This window comes from Mus caroli, unplaced genomic scaffold (assembly GCF_978045245.1).
Source record: "Mus caroli unplaced genomic scaffold, Mus_caroli_1 scaffold_7, whole genome shotgun sequence".
In the NCBI taxonomy this organism is placed as follows: Eukaryota; Metazoa; Chordata; class Mammalia; order Rodentia; family Muridae; genus Mus; species Mus caroli.
In genome coordinates, this window is record NW_028227262.1 from 13,703,106 (window position 1) to 13,723,849 (window position 20,744).

A 20,744-nucleotide genomic window follows, 5' to 3' on the forward strand; every position below is an offset into this window, starting at 1 on the left:
TATGCAGCTTTTAAATTAGTGATTGATCTTCTAGCCAGTGTGTCTAATTAAAAGGTATTGTAAGTCCAGAGGGAAAGGGGCAGCAGAAAGGAATCCAATATGTGGAAGGAGAAAAAGCTAGACATGATTGCTCCCCTAGAAGGACAAAATGAAACTAGAAATGGTCACCCATAGTAGCTTCTCTCAAGGAATACTGAAATGAAATCCTAACAAAACCAATTTGCAATCATTTGAAGGGAAGAAGCCTTTTATCTGGGAGCCTGACTTCATAATGGACAAGTCCTGTCATACTAATCTAATCTTCTGAGATGAAAATGAAAGTCTGGGAAGATCAAGGGAGAAGAGTTGTGTGTAATTCATTTAGGCTGTAGACACGATTTGGATGTGTTGCAATGTGGTATGTCTGTCATCTTCCACCTTGCGTGTGAGATAGCAGACACCTGAGTTTCACTGTCTACCGAGGACTGCTGAAAGGCTAAGTTCAAGGCCCAGGGTTATCTGTGCCCCTGACCACAGTCTGGCACTTGGGTGTCAGTGCACACACATGGGTATTGCTTGCTCAATGTACTGACTGGTGGGAAAGATGACCAATTTTTTTAAGGTATATATAGAGAAGACTTAAAATGATGGCTGTCCTGGGGCAATGGCAAAGTTGTTGCCAAGGAATCATGAGAACCTGTGTTTGGATCCGAGCACACATGTAAAAGCTCACATGTATCTTTAACTCTAGTTCTGGTTGGCTGGTGGGTGGGGAGAAGAGAAGCAGTTCTCTGAAGCTCAGTTCTCAGTGGACTGGAGAGTGCAAGGCTCAGTAAGAGACCATGTCTCAAAAAATAAGGTGGAAAGTAACTGAGAAAGACACCATAAATCAACCTGTGGCCTCTATACACACCACACATGTAAACTCACAGGAACATCTACACACACATGCATCACACACACACACACACATACATGCACACCCCACATGTACACAGTATAGCTAGCCACACATAGTTGTTTCTCTTCTCATGTATCTTAGGACATTTCAAAACTAACATGTATGGTTTTAAATTAGATGCACTTACTTTGTGTCAGTTATCATTATCTTCCCTCAACCCACTGAGGACGCACTTCACTTCTACATCCTATAGCATTTAATAAATGTGTGATTGACTGGTCGGTGGTAATGTTTTAAAGAACCTGTTCCATGACTGTGCAACAAAAGAATGCTACCAAGGCCATTGCTAGCTGGCAGAGGAGAGAGAGAGAGAGAGAGAGAGAGAGAGAGAGAGAGAGAGAGAGAGAGAGAGAGAGAGAGAGAACGGAAGTGAAGCTTAGGGAGGTTGTAAAACTCACTACATAGTGTCATATAGGTTAGACTCTTAGTGTGCAATGGGCCATTCTCAACTGAAGTAAGACACAGATGGCTCAGATGGGAGCTTCTGAGGTGACCCCAGGAAGTTCTAGCACATGTGTGCTGCCGTGGTTACATGTACAAGCAACCTGAGCTGGATCTGCCTAGATTCTCTCCTGACAGCAACTATAACAAGTCATTTAACTTTTCAAAACTCATTGCCTCAATTGGTAAGAAACAGGACATAGCGGAGCTCATTGCACAGGGATATGAGAATTAATTTGCATAATGCTTAGACAGCATAGAACATCCTGTAAGCAGCTCAATAAATATCGTCATAAGAACTGTAAGAAATTATCTGTGCATTAGGTCACATTCTTGCAATCCTAGCACCTAGGAAGAGGAAGTAGGGGTAACCAGAGTTCAAGGCTAGCCTTAGCTACATAGGGGATTCAAGACCAGTGTGGGCTACAAAGAACCCTATATTTAAAACTCAAAGAACAGCAATAGAGCCTTAAGAAATGAAAAAAAGAAAAGATGACTGCTTGTGTCTAGGAAGAAAGATGTGGAGTGTATGTAATCGTAATGTTTGTGCATGGGTAATGAATGACAAGCCATGACCCATCTGAACACCGATCTGATTGTTTGATGATTTTTTCAAGTGCTGTTTTGTTCCTTCACAAAAGAGACTATGAGAACCAAAGAACTTAATCTGCAGCATGATGGCACTGAGATAGACACAGGACATATTTCTGCTGAGCACACTGGCCTATGCAACTGGAGGAAATAACGATTTTTTTTAAAGACTTAGAAAACAATCTAGTTACACCTCACACATCTTCCTCATCTGCTTAGCAGGGGTCTTACTCAGTGCTGGGCACCGACTTCTTAGGCCATTCTGCATATTTGTTCTTGTGATTTGACTGTCTCAGCTCACAGGCTGAAGCATACCAAAGCTATATGGAAATGCCATTGCTGAGCCATAGGAGGCTTCCATTTGGTTAATCAGCACAGACCAGTATCCATGGCCAGCTGGTATAAGCCTGGTGACTCCAGGTGAGTCGCTGGAGTGGCAAGTCTACAGGGACAATATCATGTGAGCCTCAAGCTTGTCTGCTGATTCATCTGTGGTCAGGGACCCAACTGTGAGGGTGCAGATTAGCAATTAGTGAACTGCAGTCAGTATCTAATTATAATGCCAATTGGCTACTCAAGGGAGGTTTGAAAGGAGTGGACAACAAACAAATGCTACGTTTCTCTGTTTGAAATAACAATTGCTATCTTCTTTTCTCTTCTCTCTTTCACTCTTTCTTTCCATTCCCCCTTCCTTTCTTCTTTCCTTCCTTTCTTTCTTCCTCCCTCCTTGCTCCCTTTCTTCCTCTCTCCCTCACTCCTTCCCTTCTTCCTTTGTTCCTTCATTCCTTTGCATTCCTTCCTTCCTCCCTCTCTTCCTTCATCCTTCCCTTTCTTCTTCCTTTGTTCCTTCCTTTCTATTCCTTCCTCCCTTTCTCTCTCTTTCCTTTTCTTCTTCCCCCTTTCTCCTCATCCTCTCCCTTATTCCACCCTCACTCCATTTAGCAGTTAGGTCTGTAGATTTGTAACATGGAGACAAGAATATAGGTTATCGGAGTAGAGGACTTGTTTACTGACTCTTATACTCTTATGTAATAGGAATAGATTCCTATTACATTTTCTGAAAACAAAAATATTTGCAGAGGGATATGATATGGTGCATCTCTTATTCTTCTGCCCAGGCAGCTTTGTTGAGTCTGGTATTTGTGCACCCCCCCTGGAGTCTCCATATCTGTCATGCAGATTCCCATATATTTTGAGTGTCTGAAGGACAGATCCCTTGAAGGATGGGCCAAGGATGTGCTTGTGAATGAAGAAGTATCCTCAGGTCACAAGTCAATAGCTAAGATAGCATGAATGGCAAAATGGCTCTTGATTTTCTTGTCATCTTTTTTTGTAGGGGCCATTCTGCTGAGCCAAGTTGAAATGGAAGAGTACTAGAGATTTTGGAAAACAATCTCTCTCTCTCTCTCTCTCTCTCTCTCTCTCTCTCTCTCTCTCTCTCTGTGTGTGTGTGTGTGTGTGTGTGTGTGTGTGTGTGTGTAGTATGCAAACAGAGGGTAAAGGATAACCTTGGGTACCATTCCTTGGATGGATGCATTCACCCTTTTATCTGTATAAGAAGCTTATTCACTGGCATGGAGTTTACAGAGAGGGCTAGACTGGAGGGCTACGGAGCCTTTTCCCTAGCACTGGGATTACAAGTATGCAGCAACACACCCAGAGGTTTTTTTTTTTTTAATGTGAACATTTGGGAATCAGATGCTCTGGCATTCAAAGTGAGAATGTTACCAACTGGGCAATGTCTCCTCCTACCATTTTCTTTTGAAGACCTCTTTGCCATAGTAAGAAAATTCTGTGAATTGTTATGAAGTGGGGGAAATGCTGGATATTACTTAAGATAGTGTAAAAACAATTTTCAGCAGTCCTAGAGGGCCAGCTCAGTAATAAGAATTCTTAATGTGCTTGCAGGGTTTGTTTCCCAGCTCCCACATGGAACTGCACAACCTTCGGCAACTATTTCTAGAGAATCCAGTACCTTATTCAGTCCTCTGGAGCCACTGCAGACATGTGCTGCACATACAAACACAGGCCAAACACATGTTGGTGGTGTGTGTGCTCAATAAAGTAAAAATAAATAAGCCTTTAACCTTTTCATTGAAATAAAAATATATGGGCTATTCTATTACTTTTCAAACTCTTAATTCTAGGAAAGATTTGACCAACTTTGTCATCTTCCTTCAGAGGTTGCTGATGCTGTTCCTATCTCTTGTCAGTCTCCCACCATCAAGTGGACAAATGAGTGTTTCAGTTCCTCTAAGTCCCAAGGGGACAATGAACACGTAGTTGGAACAGTGAGGATTTTCCAATGACAAGTTGCTATGTAACATGAGGGCTTTTTTTTTTTTTTTTGAAATTTTATTAGATATTTTCTTTATTTACATTTCAAATGTTATCCCCTTTCCTGGGTGGTTTCCCCTCCAGAAACTCCGTATCCAACCACCTCCCACTTCTATGATGGTGTTCCTCCACCCACCTACCCACTCCTGCTTCCCCATCCTGGTATTTCCCTACACTGGGGCATTGAGCCTTCACAGGACCAAGGGCCTCTCCTCTCATTGATGTCTGACCAGGCCATTCTCTGCTACATATGTGGCTGGAGCCATGGGTCCCTCCATGTGTACTCTTTGGTTGGTGGTTTAGTCCCTGGGAGGTCTGGGGGTGGGTCTCGTTGGTTGATATTGTTGTTCATCCTATGGGCTTGCAAACCCCTTCTATGAGGCAAAGGAAGAAGTACTGTGACCTCTGCATGAGGTCACAGTAGCGAAGGGGAAACTGGGAGACTGGCAGGCTCTATAATGGCAAATCAGAAAGGACAAACTAAGCCATAGACAGTGACTTTATTTGAAGCTAATTCTTCATTATCCCCAATCAAATACCCCTTTGTATGGATAGATGAATATGAAGGTTCTTTTCTAAGACTGTGGAGGGGAGTGTGTGACCAGTAGGTAATTTTAGGATGGGTTTCCTTGTGCAGGGCTAAGAGCTGGCTTCTGCTTGTGTTCTCTAGGTAGTCATTCCCTTTAGAGTTAAATGCATAGATGATAAAAGGTAAAACAAAACATTAGGAATGCTGACCCCTTCTGTGTTTGTTTGTTGATGTATATTTACTCCTTTTGGGGCTGGGTTTCATCATGTAGCCCAGACTGGCCTCAAACTCACGACCTCACAGCCTCGGCCTTCCAGGTGCTGGGATCATAGCTGTGTACTGCTACTCCTGGGAGAATACTAAGCTTGTTTTGGTTTTTTAACTTTCTTCTTTCAAATTAAAAAATTTCATTCATTCGTTCATTCATTCATTCATTCATTCATTCATTCATTCAGTGTTTGTGTGTATGCATGTATACATGTGTGCACATGTGTGTATATTCCATGGCATACCTGTGAAGGTCAGAGAACAAGTTAGCAGAGTTGGTCTTCTCTCTCCACTATATGGGTCCCAGGGATCAAACTCAGATTGCCAAGCTAAGTGACAGGTGTCTTTACCTACTGAGCCATCTCACTGGTCCAAGGAACTCAGAACTCTAAAGGATTTGGTATTCAGTGCTAACTTATGCTAAGAATGAACCACCAAAAGCTTTGGGTACTTCTGCCAAAGGAAAGGGACTTCCCATTTAAAGCAAACCGTAGTAACATCAAAAGTTCAGAGAAACTTGTGTGCAGCTAATCCAACACAGATGCCAAACATGGGATGCCATCTTTACACCACTGCAGACCATGATATCTATCTTTGTGAACAATAGATTTAGGGAGAGTCGGAGAGAGATTTTACAGTCACCTATGACACAGTATTGCCTGCCACAGGGCAGTTCACCAAGCTCTCAGCACCCCATAAGATCAGGTGACCCTCGCTGTCATTCAGACTAGTGAGGGTATGCAGTCAGGGGTCTTTAAAGGTCACAAATGAATGCAAGGGCGCTGGCATTAATAACTTGGGAGCAACCCCACTGCAGAGCAGGAGCTGGAACTGTTGAGAGAGAATTAGGAGGCATCTGTAGCTGTGGAGAACTGGGTTTAGGCAGGTTGTCAGCAACTGTGCAAAGTAGTTGGAAGTTCTGAATAGAGCTCTTCATCTGGAGGAGACTGGAATAAAAACCAGGACAAGAGGAAGCAACGTAGTCCACTGGGCTGGGTGCATGCACATGGTAGGCACACAGGAAAACCGGCTCAATCTTGATGGCCAAGAATATCCAGCCAAGCTCGTGGTCAGGTTTAGAAGAAGGTGTTGTGAGGGTGGTTCTTGGCCAGTCTGAGTTTAGATAACAGCAGGCAGCTACCTGCTGGCCAGAGTTCTAAGTCCTCTCAGTGAGGCAGGGTAGGCAGGTACTGCCAAGTGTTGCTGGTATTCAAACACCACCACCAATAAACCTAAAACACCTTTTTATTTTTGTATGCTATATTATTTTCCTTTCTTGAGCAGTTCAAAATGCTTGTTTCTTTTAAGACAAATGACCGGCTTGGGTGTAATGATGTAAATAAATTCTGAGGCATTTTGATTGTGAATACCTGTACTTCACTGTCTTCAGTGAACGAGCAATCTATTTTCCAAACCAGAGACATGGGGAAATCAATCACTGATGTTTAGTGAGGGGGAAAGAAAAGAAAAACTTTCTCATTAAACTTCTTGCTGGATTTAGCCATTGGAGACAGTGGCTTGTTGATTGGTGCTAAATACGTGTGGCTGATCCACATTCAAGGGCCAGCCATGCCTTGTGGTTCTGCTCTCTCCATATGGAGCAACCAGGGGACAAAGAGTGCCCTGTTTTCCAGCGATCCTTAAAGAGACCTATGGGGACAAATATCGTGACTATCTCCAGAACCAGGGCTTTCTTTTCGTTGGCCACACAGGAAGCAGGGCCACTCACAGCTTAATCAAATAAGATGGTGGAAAACCTTTCTACTCTTCGGGGCCTTGCTCTCTCTACTCCCCTCCGTGTAGGAACGTGGTGTTCTCATCACACACTCACGAGGAGCTGGGAATGGCAATTTGTTGGAGACAAATGCCGACATATTTACTCTGAAAATTGTCCCTTGCACGTCAGGGATCCCACTGGCTTGTACTTGGCCCCACTCCTTAACAGCAATCATAAATCCAGAGATGTTTGGCTTAGGTTCAATGAGGAGATTCTGATAGCCTGTAAGTTTGGGGTTTGGTGTTTCATATTTAATAAGAGGGAGGTTGATTTCCCTCTTAGTAATTAGGTTTTGGATTTATGGTAACTTTCTTTATATCCTGTCTATGCCCATATCTACACTGGGATAAATATGGGACACATTTGATTTTATGTTGATTTGTCTAAATAAATTGAGTCTGATTACTGATAACTTTACTATCTAATTAATGTTAGTTTAATATTTGCACTGTTTTTGCTCACCTTGTTTCTTAAAATACTTCTCAACCACTCTCTCTCCACTCCCCATCTATTTAAAAGTACATCTATTACCTCAACGCTAAGATGCATCTAAGGCATCTAAGCTAGGGGTAGGCTGACGCTGGGAGGGATAAAAGGGACACGGGATGGAGAGGATCTGCAGGGAGGCTGGGGAGGAGCTGTAGGGAGGATGAAGTAGATTTGATCAAAACACATTAGATGCATGTATGAAACTCTCAATTTAAAAAGCTGCATCTCATCCATCACAGAGCCTGGTTGTTGCCGGGGCTCGTCAGCTTGCTTTTTTATAGAAAAGAGGCCTCTTAACGGAACTACAGCCCATCAGAGAACTGTTTTGATCTGTGGAACGGAATAGGCCATAGAGAGGGATTTTAATTTACGATGAAATGTAATAGGCTTGTTAAGATTTTGACAGCCCGGGTACATCACAGAGCAGGAACACATTGCTGCAGTTCTCTTCCTTTCTCTTCCTGTTCCCCAACCCTTTGCTCTGACAGCAGGGCAGGAGCTCAGCTGGGTGTCCAAGTAGGAATGGGGATCAGAATTTGCAATCTCCCCTCTTACTCCTCCCAGGGTCCTTCTTGGTATACAGCTATCCAAGACCTAGAGTTCGTGAGGAACTGGAAAGACATTCTCAGAGTAAATATCTTTAAGGTGTTTCCTAGTTTATATTGAGAGGATCAGGAAACCAAGAATGCCCACCAGGGAGGAGAGTGGAACAAAATTCCAGGAGGGAGTAAACTTATCTTTGGAAGAGCAAAAAATGCTAGCTTCTGTGGAAGGGATTTAACAACTTGGGGTGGCTCTTAAAGGAGCCCAACCGAGCTACTGGGTGTTACGTTTGTGGACCTTTCGACATTCAGTGTTCTCCTTTATGTGTGGGGCTTTAAAGAAAATGAGTCTGGCATTTGACGGGGGGTGGGGGGGGGACTCCAGATTCTCAGTCCAGAAGCTTCTGTTCTATACTTCTGTTGTGACATTTCCAGCTAATGGTGACACTGGATAGGATCAGATGTCCCTGTATTTTAAGGCATTGCACACAAAACTGGCACCATAAAACTCATCTTAGGTAGCCAACTCCAGCCTTAGTGAGTAGAAAAGAAACGGTAGCATGGTCTGAGGGTGGGGCTTCTGCAGAGCTAGTGATTTCTTGCTGTCCAGGTCGAGAGGAGATCTTCCCTTTAGCGTGGAAGAAACGATTCTATCCCTCATGTAACTTCTACTTTTCTGTAAATGTAGAAGAAACACAAAACGATACCCAGGAATTCTCTCATAGCCTGTATTCTTGTCCCACCACCTTATTCTTTCTTTCAAATCTGGTGAGCTGAAGAGTTATCAGTGAAAGCCTAGATCTAGACTTTCAGCGAGATGGAATTCTCTCCAAGGGATCCCTCTAAGACTGTTGGTGAGGATCTAAATTAGTGTAGCCCCTGTGGAAATCCATGAGAAAGCTCCTTAGAAAACTAAAACTAGAGCTGTCTTATGATCCAGTTCTGCTACCCACTTGTATGCATAGCTACAGGAATCTCAAGTGAGAAGCAGACATCTGAGCATCCACGACTGTTGTGGCACTGTTCACAGTAGCTAGATGTTGGAACAAGTCTGTGTGCCATAAAGAAGCATGAGATGTTGCTGATAGTGAAATGGACCTGGAGGCCATTGTGTGACTCAAGATAAGCTAGACTCAGAAAGACAATGACCGCACACTCCCTCTCCCCTATGGAATCCAGATGAAAATATATGAAAGGCCATGAAAGTCAAAGAGAAGGAAAGGGACAGGGAGGGGTGGAGAGTGAGACTTAAATGGGTGGCTATGAGTCAAGGATATGATGAACTTAAATGCAAATATCATAACGAAACCCATTACTTTGTACAATTAATACACACTAATTGAAATTTTAAGGGGAATGACTTGGGGAAAACAGAGGAAAATTGTTGTTTGTTTTGATATGAAATGACTCAAATGCCCTAGCAGAACCATTTTTCCGATGATGTTACAAGGGGGGGGGGCGTATAAGGGACTTTTGGGATAGGATTTGAATTGTAAATGAAGAAAATATCTAATAAAAATCGAAAAGAAAGAATAATGCAAAAGATGTTAAGATACTAAAAAAATACTCAAGAAAGAAAGCTAGTAATAGATTCGAGAATTATATACTTGCAACATTTGAGAAAGCAAGATTTTGTTTGTTTATTTACTTCTATGTGTGTGTGTGTGTGCATGTGTGTGTTGTATGCATGCGTCAGCAAACAAGTGCTTTATCCAAAGACACACCCCCTGACCAGAGAAGGCAAGGTTTTAGCAGATATGTGTGTTAACCCTGTGGATACCTGGGAAGCGGGATAGTTTCAGGTGAAGAGTGGGGAGGTGGGGTATGAGGACATAGGATGTGCTGGATAAAGGAGACACCAAGTGGATTGGCTGCTTTGTTTAGTGAATAGGGAAGCCATGAAGGGCTAAGGCAGAGAGTAGCATGATTGATTTATATTCTTTAAGAATCACCCTGCTTCTTTATGAAGCAGGTTGGAGCAAAAGTGGCTGGGCCATTTAGCAGCTTTTATGGTGATAGGGTGAAGGAGGTAATTTCCAGTTCGTAGGAGACAATTGACTGCACATTGACCTTGGACTTGGCATGTCAAGGTCACCTCTGCAGGAGGAGCTTCAGTGGGGCAATGCTGCGAGCCTGGAGTCAGGTTTAGAAAGAACAGAATGAGAGGAAGGGGATTAGAGGAGGTGTGCGAAGATGAGTTGCTCAGTGTTTTCAGCAATGGGAGTGTTTCGATGTGCTGGTAGTACTCTCTGCCACCATGACTGCCTACGACAGAAGAGGGTCTGCTCTCCTCTTCTTAGAGTGCAGGTTACATGTACCATTGTAGGCACAGCCCATTTTCATGGTGATGATTTGCACCATCAGTGTGGGAAACTTCATGATGTCATCAAGATATTTTCTGCCAACTTTCCACCCATTCAATCGAGTTTCTCTGTAACAATAGTGAGCACACAGAGCTTTTTTTCCCTGTGTGCTGTTTATAGTTTTAGAGATAAATAAAGACATTTGAGGGTGGGAAGATGAGCCAGTCAGTAAGAAACCTGTAATAGGACCTGGGTTTGAGTACCCAGTACTCTTGTAAAAATCTGGGCATGGCCACAAGCCTCTGTAAACCTGGCACTGAGACAGGGGTGAAGATAGGTGGATTCCTGGGACAGCTCAGTCAGTCTAGACAATCAGTGAGCTTTGGGTTCAATGGGACACTGTCTCAGGAAGAAAAAAAAAAGTGGCACTTCTGTCTTAGTCATTGTTCTATTGCTGTGAAGAGATACCATGACCAAAGCAACTATATAAAACATTTAATTGGCAGTTAGTTGCAATTTCAGATGTTTAGCCCATTACCATCATAGCAGGAAGCGTGGCGGCAGACAGTGGAGCAAGTAGCTGAGAGCTGCATTCTGATCTATAACCAGAGAGGAAAATGGGGAGGGGTGGCAGGCAGACAGGTAAGCAGGCAGGCAGGCAGACAGGATCTGGGCTTGGCATGGACTTTTGAAACCTCAAAGCCAATCTTCAGTAACCCACTGTTTCCAACAAGTCCACACTTCCTAATCTTTCTAATACTTTCAAGCAGAGCCACTCCTTGGCTTGGTAACCAAATATGAAAAGGTATATGCCTACTTGGCCATTCTTATTCAAACTACCAAGAAGGATGATCAAGGAAGACACCACTGGCCTCTACACATGTGCAGAGGTACATTTATGTGCATGTATATAGGTACATTGCATGATATATGTAGGTACATAAACACACCACAGACTATGTGCACACACATATAGAAAACCCACATTGCTAGAGAGAAGAGATAAATTTGCTTGCTATCATGTGGTAGGTATGTTAGAGACAGAAATGCACAGTTTAAAAGGCACAGGAGATGAGGATTAACCTCCCCTTGAGAGTAAAAAAGATACCATCTATCAAAGGAACAACCCATGATCTAGGTCTTAGAGGGAAGAATGAAGTTAGATAGAGCACTGGAAAAGAACCCTTCATCAGATAAGAACGAAGCTCCTGTTTCTTAGGGTGATGGAGAGCTCACTGCCTTGTGAGACTCATTCTATCAATGCATTTCTGGTATTCAGCTGACCCCGCTTCACACTAGTTATGACATCTCTAGTCAAAGAGTAGAGGATTATCTTTCTACTGTATAAATGACCATAATTTATGAATGTAAGTAAAACATTAAAATATTTCCTTTTTATTTTTATTTATGAGTTTGTGTGTGTGTGTGTGTGTGTGTGTGTGTGTGTGTGTATGTATACATCCACATGGGTGTGAATGTTTGTACATGGGTACATAAAGTCCAGAGCTCCATATTTGGTGTCTTCCTCCATCATAGTTCACCTTGTCTTTTGAGAAAGGGTCTTTTGTTGTACATGATGCTTAAAAATTGGCAGAAATGGCTGACCAGTGAACTTCAGGGACCTGCTTGTCTCTTATATCACTGAGCTAGGGTTACAGCCAGATACAAACATGCTCAGCATTTCTTTTTCAAAGTATGGATGCTGGAGATCCAAACGCAGGTTCCCATGATGCTAAGGTAGTCACTTTACCAACTGAGCCATCTTCCCAGCCCTTCTGTTCATACCTTTAAGACACCCTTCTCCATGTTTATAATGGAGGGAAAGTGGAGTCAGGATCCACAGAAAGCAGGCTGAGTGTGAAGGCAGGGGGAAGCTTGAGGGAGGAGGGAACTGACATCAACACTAAGAAAGGTACAGGCAGTGGAAACTAGACTGAGCAGACGAGGAGGTACGGGCAATGCAGTTGTAACAGCACTCTACTAACCTTGTAGGGAATTCAGAAGCTAGACAGACCCTTCAGAGCTGCCTAGCTTTAGAGCAAACAGAGGAGGACTTTATAACACCTTGACAGCCAATCATGCTGGGGGAGTTCTGTATCGAAAAGACATATTCTTAGATGAATGGCTTGTTTCATCTGGTGTATGTGTGTGTGTGTGTGTGTGTGTGTGTGTTTTTGGGGCAGGGAACTGAGATAACGTCTGTTACCAGGGGCACTGTGGTCACTGGGATAGTTATTTCTTTAATTCGGAAGTCGATCAGTAGGGGATCTGGATGATGAAAAACATCTTGTGCTCCTAATTCTTTAGGCAACTGTTTTCTGTGACAGATAATGGAATGGAAAAAATCTTTTTTTTTTTAAATTTTTTTTCTTATTAGCAAATAAACACCACAACCATCAATGTAATAGAAGTACAGCATAAAGGTTGTAGACTGATGGGGCCTAATGTACAATTCTACCTCCCCTGTGCTAATTGCTCATCTCAGTTAAGGCAGCCTTTTATGCAGGAAGATTTTCAAGATGCTCTTAAGGCAAGTTGAAGTGCATTCATGCAATAAATTTGGCTGGGAATTTTCGCTGGAGGGAGGTGGCTTCTCCAAGGACCCCTGAGTGTCAACATTTTATAATAGCATTAGAAGATAAAATTGTTCACGGGGAATCACAGTGAACTGCAAACAGAATTATGTCTCTGTCCTTCATCTTGATCACTAGTGGGTGATCATAGCGCATGCTGGGTGCCTGGAAAGATAGATGTGTGGCCACCAGGGCTTTCCACTCCGTGCACATATGAAGATTATGCTTGTGATTTGTGGCAGAGACCGTAATTTGCAAAACCTGTCACCATTTGCAACTTAGAGTTAGCTCAAAGCTTTGTTGGGAAAAAAAGAGCTATTCTATTCCTAACCACTGTACACCAGACTGTTGCATCAACTAAATAAACAGCACTATACCCCTCATTATACAGGAAGCCTTTGCCCAAGCCATAACTGTCTCTTGATTTCTACTTGGCTTCAGCAGACTTGGTTTGGTGGCAAATAAAATGGCTGTAGAAGGCATACTCATTGAATTGAGGCCTGGCAATACAAAATGGGTAAGGTAGCATGCTGAGGGCTGTATAGAAGAGGGGTTGTATATGATCAGGACATTCAAAGGTGTGCTCAGAATGTCTCATGCTCATTGTAGATTAGTTTTCTTTGCAGAAGAGCTGCCCAGTGTCTTTATGAGTTCATTTGTAACTGTTGGGGAGGCATTAGGAGAAGGCAAAAAGGAGAGGGGGTCAAGATGCTGTTTAGCAGATTTTTTTCATTCTTTAAGTTCAATCGCATTAACATTGACCATCTGAGACAGAAAACCATGAGTTTTTCTCAAAGCTGATTCTTGCTGTGCATTTGAGCCAATTATGGCCTCACCATATGTGGGGCTTCGTGTGCACTCAAGAGTCTCCTTGTGATTAAATTCTGTTCACCCATCACAGAACAGGTTGATTTATTTCATTTGCAATTGAGATTTCCTTCTCCCTAAGTCCTGTACACCTTAAAGTATATTGAAAGCATTTTCACTTTGTGTAACCATTGGGCTTATGGAAACTCACAGGATCAGATTTCCCATGTGAGAATCTCCAAGACCATGTTTACAAGAAAATCAAGCAGATATCTCCTTCAGCAGCGTCTAGTCAAGATGAGTTGTTCTGTCAACGGGCTTTCTTTTCTATCTTTTTTCCCTTGTGGTTCTCTGCAGGTCCCTGACAAGCGTTGGAATAATTAAGCTCCATTGTCTCAGATACCCACTTGTCTTAGTCATTTGAAGCTGCTATAAAAAAAATGTCATAAAAGAGACCGCTTATCAACAACACAAGTTTAGTTCTCATAGTTCTGAAGGCTGACGAGTCAAAGATCATTGGTGCTAGCAGGTTTGGCGTCTAGTGAAGACTCCCTCTTCAGTTTGTAGAGGCAGATATTCTGTGTGTCCACTCAAGGTGGAAGGGTCAAGGCAGCTCTCTGGAGTCTCCTTTAAAAGGACATTAATCCATTTCTGAGCTTTTCCCCTTTAAGACCTATCATCCCTCAAAAGACAACACATCTTACTACCTTCACGCTGGTGGTTATTAACAGGAAGAGACAGTACTCAGTCCACAGCACCGCCGTAACCTTCAATGGAAGACTGGCTACTTTAGCTTGAAGAATACTCCTTGTATCATAAAGGAAATCTAGGAGGAAGGTCTAGCCAAAGTTCAGAACAGGCACACATACTCCCTTTAACTATTCTAATCTGAAGTAATTCCCATTCCCCTTCCTATCTATTGTTGCTGCTTCATCTTCCCTATGTTTTTGACTTTTGTAGTCTTTTGGGGCTCATCTCTGTTAAGCTCAGTTGAGACAAGCATGAAAAGCAACATGGCTCCATTAGCAGAAAGATTCACCACCCAGTAGATTAAACATATCTTCTACTCTGGGTAGGCTGGGGTCAATGTCACCAGTCCAAGCATGAGAAGAATCACATGTTACTCTGGAAAGCCAAGAGGATGTCAGCTCTCACTGCCCAGCTAGGGTCTTGAGATACAAGTAGGATATTTCCCAGTCTGTATTTTTTTTCAATAGCTGGCATTCAAGAAATACTTGGCTGTTTCTTGGCTATTTATTCCTGGGTTAAGAAATCTCTATATAATTTTGCTTAGAGGTCCAATTTCTTGGTCTCTTGTAACTATACTTTAAAGCCTGGGTTTTGGGGGTTGGAGGAAGAAATGTTCCTTGAAGAGGGATACAATTGTGTTAGCCTAAACTATTTCAAAATGGACAGAGGCTCTCAGATGTAAGGTGAGAACATAGATTAAGAGAAGTGACACCATTACCAGGAACAAATCAGGAGGAAATGGATGGAGAGAGGCTGAGGCTGAGAGGGTATTCATTTTGTGGTTTCAGATTCTTGTAGCTATGTGGTAGAGCCAAAATACAGGTTTTGACTTCTCAAAGCAGCAGGTAAAATGGAGCTTAAAATGAGAGAAATTTCAAATGGCTTCTCCCTCAAAAGGAAAGGGAGAAAAACATGTTCAGAATTATCTGTGTGTGTGTATACATGTGTGTGAGCACATGTGCACGTATGTGCCTATGTGTTACACAGATCATTCTAAGACCCATGACACGCTATGGGTTAGAAAGCAAGCCCTCTTCTGTTGGTTTCTCTAAAATCAAGCACAGCCACATATACACAGTCTAGCTACAAGTACTTTAATGTGTGGCTTAGAGGTGTGGTTTGAGCTCACTCTAAGTTGTAGATCTTATTATCAGAACAACCACTAGAGAATAAGCTAAGTTAAAAGAGAGTGCAAGTAACATTTCTGCTATTCAGAAGCCCAAAGCAGGAGGATTCCAAGCAAAGGTCTCCTGAGACTACAGAGTGACTAGAGTGAGCTTAAGTCCAGCCTGGGAAGCCTAGCGAGACCCTACATCATTTTTTAATGGACAGTGGGGGGGGGGGGGGGAGGCAGTAAGTATATAGACTCAGTGGTAAAGCATCGCATATGAGACCTTGACTTCATTCTCCAGTACTATGTGGGCAATGTTACTAACAGGTATATGCTATCATTGGTTTCCATAGCTAAGCATCAGGTACATCGTGGATGAATATCCTTACACCAAAATTCAAAAACATTTTTTTCTACTGAAAATTTTGAAAATAAAATATCTATGAGGAAAAAAAATGAGCATGAACTTTTGCATCCACTTGATTCACAATCCCTGTGGCTATCTGTTTGATTTTTTTTTCCATTTCTCCCCTTTCTCTTGTATTTTGACTACTCTAGGATGAGTCCTCCATGTTCTTCCAGTTTGGCCCATCCATTGAACAGCAAGCTTCTGTCATGCTCAACATCATGGAAGAATATGACTGGTACATCTTCTCCATCGTCACCACCTACTTCCCCGGCTACCAGGACTTCGTGAACAAGATCCGCAGCACTATTGAGAACAGCTTTGTGGGCTGGGAGCTCGAGGAAGTCCTCTTGCTAGACATGTCTCTAGACGATGGCGACTCTAAGATTCAGAATCAGCTGAAGAAGCTGCAAAGCCCCATCATTCTCCTCTATTGCACAAAGGAAGAAGCCACCTACATCTTCGAAGTAGCTAACTCAGTTGGGCTGACTGGCTACGGCTACACATGGATCGTGCCGAGTCTGGTGGCGGGGGATACGGACACGGTGCCTTCAGAGTTCCCCACGGGGCTCATCTCTGTGTCATATGACGAATGGGACTATGGCCTTCCTGCCAGAGTGAGAGACGGGATTGCCATCATCACCACTGCTGCCTCGGACATGCTGTCTGAACACAGTTTCATCCCTGAGCCCAAGAGCAGTTGCTACAACACCCACGAGAAGAGGATCTACCAGTCTAACATGCTGAATAGGTGAGTGTGAGCACGTGGTGGGGGCCAGGAGAGAGAGCCTCGAAGGCGGGGTTTGGAAGTGGACCAAAGACAAGAGCAGGGATTGGTCGTTCAGAATGGCAGCGGTGTTTGGTCGTGGTGGTGGTGGTAGGGAGCATGTAGTTAAACATTGCTCTTTTGTGTTCTTATTCTAAAAATTAGCAAATGAATTGGTATACTTGCCTAGCACACACAAAGCCCTGGGTTCTATCCCCACACTTGGTGTGGTGGTACACATCTGCAATCCCAGTTCATGAGACGGCATGAGGATCAGAAGTTCATGTTGTCGTTTGCATGCAACTAAGGCAGCCGGGGGTATGTAAAACCCTATATCTTTCATCCCGGTGTATATACACACATGCATACACACATGCACAGATACAAACTCATATATACACATGCTCACATGTGAACATATACAAACTCATATATATACATGCATAAACGTGTATACATATATACATACTCTCTCTCTCTCTCTCTCACACACACAGAGGAAACCAGGCCTCATTTATTGAGTACCAACTATGTGCTAAATGTTGCTGTAAGAGTTTTCATATTTTACCTCTATCTCCCAATCCCATCAGTCAGGTTTTTAAAAAATCATATCCATTTTAAAATATATGAGAATAAGGCTTATAGACACAGCTTGTCTTCAATCAAACTGTGAGCAGGTCAACTTGGGACCAAGCCCAGGTCTGATCCCTGAGTATTTGATCACCATAGTTAGTAGGCTTTGACAAAAGGGACAAGAGGAGTCAACTTCCTTTGGAAAGTTGCTGTATTGGGAGGAAATGGAGAACAGCCTCCATTAGCTTGTGAAGAAACAGACATGGCCTCCTTATCTTTGCTCCTCATCTGTCTGTCTTCATGAGTCAGCATGCTTAGGAGATGTTCCTTATGCCCCAATACAGGGGAATGCCAGGGCCAAAAGAATGGGAATGGGTGGGTAGGGAAGTGGGTGGAGGTATGGGGGACTTTTGGGATAGCATTGGAAATGTAATTGAGGAAAATACGTAATAAAAAATATTTAAAAAAATAATAAAAAATAGAAGCTATGATAGGAGATGTTCCTTTTAGTCTAGTTCGTAGCAAGGCCAAGACTGTTTCAATCCCCATCCCCTTTCTTTGCTCTGAGAAAACACTAGAAGGGAACAACTTAAAAGGAGGGACGACGACATCCTGGCCCGTGATTTTCAAGGCATCAGTTCATGATTGACAGGCTTGTGGCTTCTGCCCGTGAAGAGGGAGGAGGACACCAGGGTGGGGAGTATGTGGTGAGGAAGGCAGTTTACCTCACAGGATGCATAAAACAGAGAGAAACAGAGAGATACCAGGTACATCCTTCAAAAAGTTGCCCTCAGTCACCTAATTCCACCTTCCAAAGCTCTTCCCACATCCTAAAATAGTTCCATCAACTGGGTACCAGGCATTGATAATGTGAGCCCCAGGGAGGATGCTTCACATCCAGAACTTCACCTGTGGAATGCTGTGATGCTGTGCTCCTAACCTCGACTCATTTGAGGCAACCATGACTGGTCCACGCCCTTCTGGAAGTTGACTGACAGCATGAGGGGCTCTTATACCACTCCTTTGTGATTTTTTGTGTTTTTGTAAAGTCATCCTGTATGTAGGCTGTACAGATCCAAACAAAACAGAACACTAAGAAGAAAATTAAGCTAACCTGAATTATGTATGATTCAACTAACCATATATAATTAAGTTAGTTAGGAACCACCCTCGATATCTTGCTATACATTTGTATCTATATGGGTTTAAGTATACACTTTTACACATGTGGAACTATGGCCTGCTGTTCAATAGATGACTTTCTTTTGTACAGCAGCATACTTTGAACACATCCATGCAAAGATTTATTTTGAGCTATTTAAATAGGACATAAAGAATGTTCTCCAGAAATCCTGAATCCTCGAGTACCCACCATCTAGCTCCCGAAAGGCTAGAGTGTAGTCTGAGAAACTTAAAACACCTTTGGTCAAGGTTCACATGAGTTAGCTCTGTTTAATCTCTGGAGGGAGGTTGATCTATCGTCTCTAAGCAAAGTTCTTAATCTAGAGTTAAAATGAAAAACAGCTTTATTGGCTGTTTAATTCTGAACTAATGGTCACTGACTCAATATCTGCATATTCTCTGAGTTTACATCTCTGATCACACCCTAGCCCCGGGTTCCTTTTTTGCCCGGGGTTCCTTTTTTTTATTTTTACTAAGAATTGAACCTAGGGGCCTGTGTGTGTGTGTGTGTGTGTGTGTGTGTGTGTAAGTTCTGTGCTAACCACAGAGCTATAGCCTTGGCTCTCTCTCTCTCTCTCTCTCTCTCTCTCTCTCTCTCTCTCTCTCTCTCTCTCTCTCACACACACACACACACACTTTTTTTTTAAATTTTGATTCAGGATCTGACTAAATTGCCTATACTGGCTTTGAATTCTCTCTGCAGCCTAGACAGCCTTGAACTTGTAATTGTCCCATACCAGCCTCCTGGGTAGCTGGGATTACAGGCCTGTTCTACCAGGTCTGGCTCCCAGCTTGTGTTTTAAACCGGAAAAGACATCTCTTTTGATACCACAGGCACTGGGAAGCCATGTCTCCAAATCTGAACTGACAACTTTCCCATTCCCAGATTCCTAACCAAATTTATTCTGTCTGAGATGCATCCTATTAGAGGATTAATGAAATTAAACTTCCCAAGATCTCCTCAGGTCTTTGTGTCCCTGATAGCTCACAGCCAGTGGGCTGTTCTTCATGGGTTCAAGTCTTTCCAGAATGCCTTGGCTGTGTGGTCCTCTTTCCCACTGCACACACCCCGCCCCCCCATCTTCTTCCCTACACTGCTGCTGCAGGCCTCTTCACTGCTCTCCCTGGAGCCGGCTCTGCTTCTTTGCAACCCATGCTGCAAACAGAGTGATCTACAATCAAACACGATTTCATCGCCTGCCTCTTTAATGCTTTCTAGTAGCTTTTTTATTGCCGCTCTAATAAGGAAGAGTCTCCTTAATATGGTTTATAAAGTTTTACACAGCATGGGCTCTGCCTGTCTCTGCAAAACCATCTCATGCCTGCTCTCCCTCCAACATGACCTTCCCAAAGCGCTGAACACACTTTACTTGTTTTTTGTTTTTTGCTTTTTTTTTTTTTTTTTAATACACTAGGGGCTGCCAGGCAGTGATGGTGAATACCTTTAATCTCAGCACTTGGGAGGAAAAGGCAGGCAGGTTTCTGAGCCTGAAGCCAACCTGGTCTACAGAGGGAGTTCCAGGACAACCAGGGCTACACAGAGAAACCCTGTCTTGGAAAAAAAAAACAAACAAACAAAAAATCAACATAAAATACACTAGGGTCGCTCTCGCTTGCAACTCCCTTTCTGTCACTGTGTCTCATTATGCGCCCCAGGCTGGAATTTGTAGCATAGTCCAGGGCTGATGATTTAAACTCCTGATGACCCAGCCCCTGTGCTAGGATTACAGGTATACATCACCACATCCAGCTATGTGTATGTGGTGCTGGGGATCAAGTCCAGGGCTTCAATCATGCTAAGCGAGCACACTGCCCCAAAGCTACATCTCTAGCCCTCCATGCACTTGCATGCCCCTTGCCACCAACAAACACAAGCAGATACTCCTTTGCTTACCCTGTGCTAGTCATTGCTAGGCCTCCGTTTGTCTTAACTGGCACCCTGAAGTTAGTTACTTGTAAGCCTTGGACTGGCATCCCCCAATTACAAGAGTTCACTAAATCTAATGCTTTCCTAATTAAGGTGCCTTCCAAAAATGCTCCGTGACAGCAAGCAGCAGCTTTCTGTCCTTTCCCGTCTCTCTGTCCTTATTCTAGCACAGTGTGTGACACGGGGAAGGATTCGAGCGAGGTCCTCCAGGACTCAGTGCTCGTCCACACTGCAGAGGAGGGCAGCCTGTCTTGCTGTTCTCTCTGAGGTGGGAAAACCTTCCTGTTGAGTCGGTTCCGCAGACCCAGGCACTTTTCTGTTATTTTTAGTGCTCAATTCAAATCTTATTCATGTCAGCTTCCCAAGTATTTGTTGATTAAAACCAAAGCCAAAGGCCAAGGACTACTGAGACCAAAACATCTGTCAAACAGCA

At 43.2% G+C, this 20,744-nt stretch overlaps 1 protein-coding gene across 3 annotated transcripts in view; it reads left to right on the top strand.

Annotated features, from left to right (window-relative positions):
- Grin2b (glutamate ionotropic receptor NMDA type subunit 2B) overlaps positions 1–20,744 on the top strand; it is a 453,007-nt gene that overhangs the window by 242,177 nt on the left and 190,086 nt on the right. For all 3 annotated transcript variants that reach the window (XM_021164703.3, XM_021164705.3, XM_029478514.2), the window contains exon 5: positions 16,016–16,614. In XM_021164703.3, the coding sequence (XP_021020362.1) occupies positions 16,016–16,614 (599 nt within the window). The remainder of the gene's footprint in view (positions 1–16,015; positions 16,615–20,744) is intronic.